This window comes from Simochromis diagramma, unplaced genomic scaffold (genome assembly GCF_900408965.1).
Source record: "Simochromis diagramma unplaced genomic scaffold, fSimDia1.1 OVJJ01000802.1, whole genome shotgun sequence".
NCBI classification, from domain to species: Eukaryota; Metazoa; Chordata; class Actinopteri; order Cichliformes; family Cichlidae; genus Simochromis; species Simochromis diagramma.
In genome coordinates this window covers 24,954,833-24,958,068 of record NW_024387492.1, presented here as the reverse complement: position 1 = coordinate 24,958,068, position 3,236 = coordinate 24,954,833, and the positions used below count along the sequence as shown (strand labels likewise).

The window sequence follows — 3,236 nt, the reverse complement described above, 5'->3', positions numbered from 1 at the left end:
GGGGGGTGGGAAAAACAGTCTACATGAGTTTTGTGGACTTGAATGAGGCATTTGGCCATGTTCTTCAGAGTATTTTGTGGGAGGAACTTCGGGAGTATGGCCTGTCTGGCCCGTTGCTACGAGCCATTCAGTCTTTATACAGCCATTGCAAGTCGAACTTGTTGCTGGTGGATGTTAGACTCCACCGGGGTTGTTTTTTGTCACAATTCTGTTCATAATTTTCTAACCAAGCGGCGGAAGGCTTCCACTTGGGTGGTCTCAGAATCTTGTCTCTGCACTTTGCAGATGATGAGGTTCTGTTGGCTTCATCAGGTGGTGGCCTCCAGCTCACACTGGAGTACTTAGCAGCCAAGTGTGAAGCGTCAGGAAAGGGAATCAGCACCTCCAAGTTTAAGCCCATTGTCCACAGCTGAGAAAGGATGGAGTCGCCACCCCAGATAAGTGGAAGAAAATGGATGGATAGATAGATGGTTTTTGTAACACTCTATATATTTTGGGTAAGCATCCCCCCTTTGGTCTCATCTGTACAAAGGACATTGTTTCAGAATTCTTGTGATTTGTTTAGATGCAACCTCACAAACCTTTCTCCTGGGAGCTCTTCCGAATAAGCCATACCTGTTCAGTCTTTTTGTAATTGTACTGAACATTACATTCAGCAGGTTTTTGCTTATATTTGCTTGGGTATTTTTTTTCTAATAACCTTTTTCATAAATATAATAATTTTTACATAGAACCTATATGTGCACACTTGCTCATGATCAATTAATGAGGTGCATTTAAATATTAGCACCTTGTTACTATACCTACCCTCTTAATTCCTATAGAAGCAACCAGTGTGTACTTAGTTTTTCAGACTACTTGCAGTCTTGTGATAAGATTTTTTTTACAGTGAGGACATGTATGCATTTTTACTATAATACTACAAAGGACAAAAAGTATTTTGTTTTAATAGTCCAAAAACAGTGGGGGTAGTACTGAGAAAACAGTTCAACACAGGACTGTACTGGAGAGTTAGGGATGAAGTCCATAGAGGGTGAAGCAGTTTTATGAACAGAGTCCAAGTAGAAGTCAAAACATTCACTTTCTTAAGTCCACTCATATGCCGATCAGGATAAGGTAGGTGTTCACTTTCTGTTTTCTCTCACTTGCTGTCATATCTCTTTTTAATTATTAAAACTTTTGGTTCATCATTTTAATGGAGCTGGCATTAAATGTGTCATACATAACTCTTGATTGGTTTTTCCAAGTGAACAAATACAGATATCTTTATTTTATGATCATGTTTACTTTATACATTCTGATACTCTGCTGTAATTTCACCATTGTATTCCTCATTGTGGTTGAGAAAAGTCTCCATGAGCCTATGTACATTTTTATTGCAGCTTTGCTATTGAACTCTGTTATGTTAAGCACTGTTATTTACCCAAAGCTTTTGACTGACTTTTTATCTAAAAGACAGATCATATCTTATTCCATCTGTGTCTTTCAGTTTTTTATGTTTTACTCTTTGGGTGGTTCAGAATTTTTACTCTTGTTTGCCATGGCCTATGACAGATATGTGTCTATATGCAAACCTCTGCAATATCCAATGATCATGACAAAAAATACTATCAGCATTTTTTTAACCTTAGCTTGGATTGTGCCCTCTTCTCAGGTTGCAGTGGTAGCTGTATTAATTGCCAATAAAAAAATCTGTAACTTTACTTTCATTGGAATTTTTTGCAACAATACAATTTACAAGCTTCTATGTGTGCATTCAAAAGCACAAACTGTATATGATATGGTTGTACTATCTAATGTTGCAATTCTCCCTGCGGTTTTCATATTCTTCACTTACACCAGGATCCTTGTGATATCCTATCAAAGCTGTAAAGAAGTCAGGAGAAAAGCTGCACAGACCTGTTTGCCCCACTTGATAGTTTTGATCAGGTATTTGTGTTTGTGTGCATTTGATGTCATTGTATCTGGTCTGGAGTCTAATTTTCCAAAGATTTTACATTCCATATTGACTTTGCAAATCGTAATGTATCCTCCCCTTTTCAATCCAATTATATATGGACTAAAAATGAAGGAGATTTCTAAACACCTCAAAAGGTTGTTTTGCGCTGTCAACAAAAACTAATGTATCAATACTGTCAATACTCATTTTTTAACTTACAAACTGATACAGTTGAAATCAATCAATTATAGTCATGATTATGACTAATTAGACAGTAACATCAGTATCAATTATGTATTTTTCTTTTCTCTCCTGCTCTCATGCATGCAAGTAGCAGCAGTGACTCTAAATGCCTATTCCAGGTAAATATAGCCATTCATACTCGACTACTCAAGCACTCACAGACCATCCTAATCACAGCTAAAACTATCTTGTTATTGTTGCTGATGCTTATTTTATTTTTATTTTTTTCATTTTTCTTAAGGAATACTGCCTATTCTTACAAGCCTAGTTTTACATCATCATTTACATCATTAGGGTTATTAATGTATTCTGATTCTGATTAAACATAATGTGAACATAATGTTTGCCACCACAAGTTCTACTGCTACAGCAGCTGGTGCAGGGCCGGAAGAGGAATTAAGTATCTGCTACAAATGCAATGTGCTAATGCTGAACATAGGAAATTATTACAAGACATATTTTATTCACTCAGAAATCAAATATATATAACATTAGTCTATAGAGTTACGTGTCATTTGTGCGCAAAACTGTGTGTATGAGACAGAACTGTCTTTGTAGCCTTCATTTTTAAATATTGCTATGAGTAGATTTGGTGTTCAACTTAGTGGTATTTTGGACTGCCATAAAGTTACAGTTTACAGGTGTTACAACTTATTACAACTCATGTATTATTAGTAAACTTTGCCTTGCTTAAATGCATGATTTATCATTGATTGGTAACCAGAGAAATATCACCAGGGAAATTAACATTCCATATATCCTCTGGTATGTCATGTGCTTTCATATATCACACCTAAATCAGGATTCCAAATCAAATTTATGCAGTGTGTACAGTGATGATTCTTCTTCATAACTTCTGAAATTCTCTGTGGCCAAATGATGGTTGATGACCATCCATTCCTGCCTTATCAGAGCTCCAAGGTGATCACAGTTTGTGGCTCTTTGTTTGTTCACTTGCATTATAAGGATTGACTATCTCAACTGGATTAAGATTTGGGGGATTTCCTGACTATAAAGTGCTATTTTGTGATCATCCGCAAAACCAATCTAAGGA

At 36.3% G+C, this 3,236-nt stretch overlaps 1 protein-coding gene across 1 annotated transcript; it reads left to right on the top strand.

Annotated features, from left to right (window-relative positions):
* The first annotated feature begins 556 nt into the window (after positions 1–556).
* On the top strand, positions 557–2,123 carry LOC120725210 (olfactory receptor 52E4-like). The gene has a single exon (XM_040017973.1). The coding sequence runs from the start codon at positions 1,196–1,198 to the stop codon at positions 2,120–2,122; it is 927 nt and encodes a 308-aa protein (XP_039873907.1). The 5' UTR covers positions 557–1,195; the 3' UTR covers position 2,123.
* Positions 2,124–3,236: the final 1,113 nt, after the last annotated feature.

Bases quoted from the DNA above. Each gene is read 5' to 3' on its own strand.
- LOC120725210 (XM_040017973.1), top strand. From the start codon at position 1,196: ATGGAGCTGGCATTAAATGTGTCATACATAACTCTTGATTGGTTTTTC.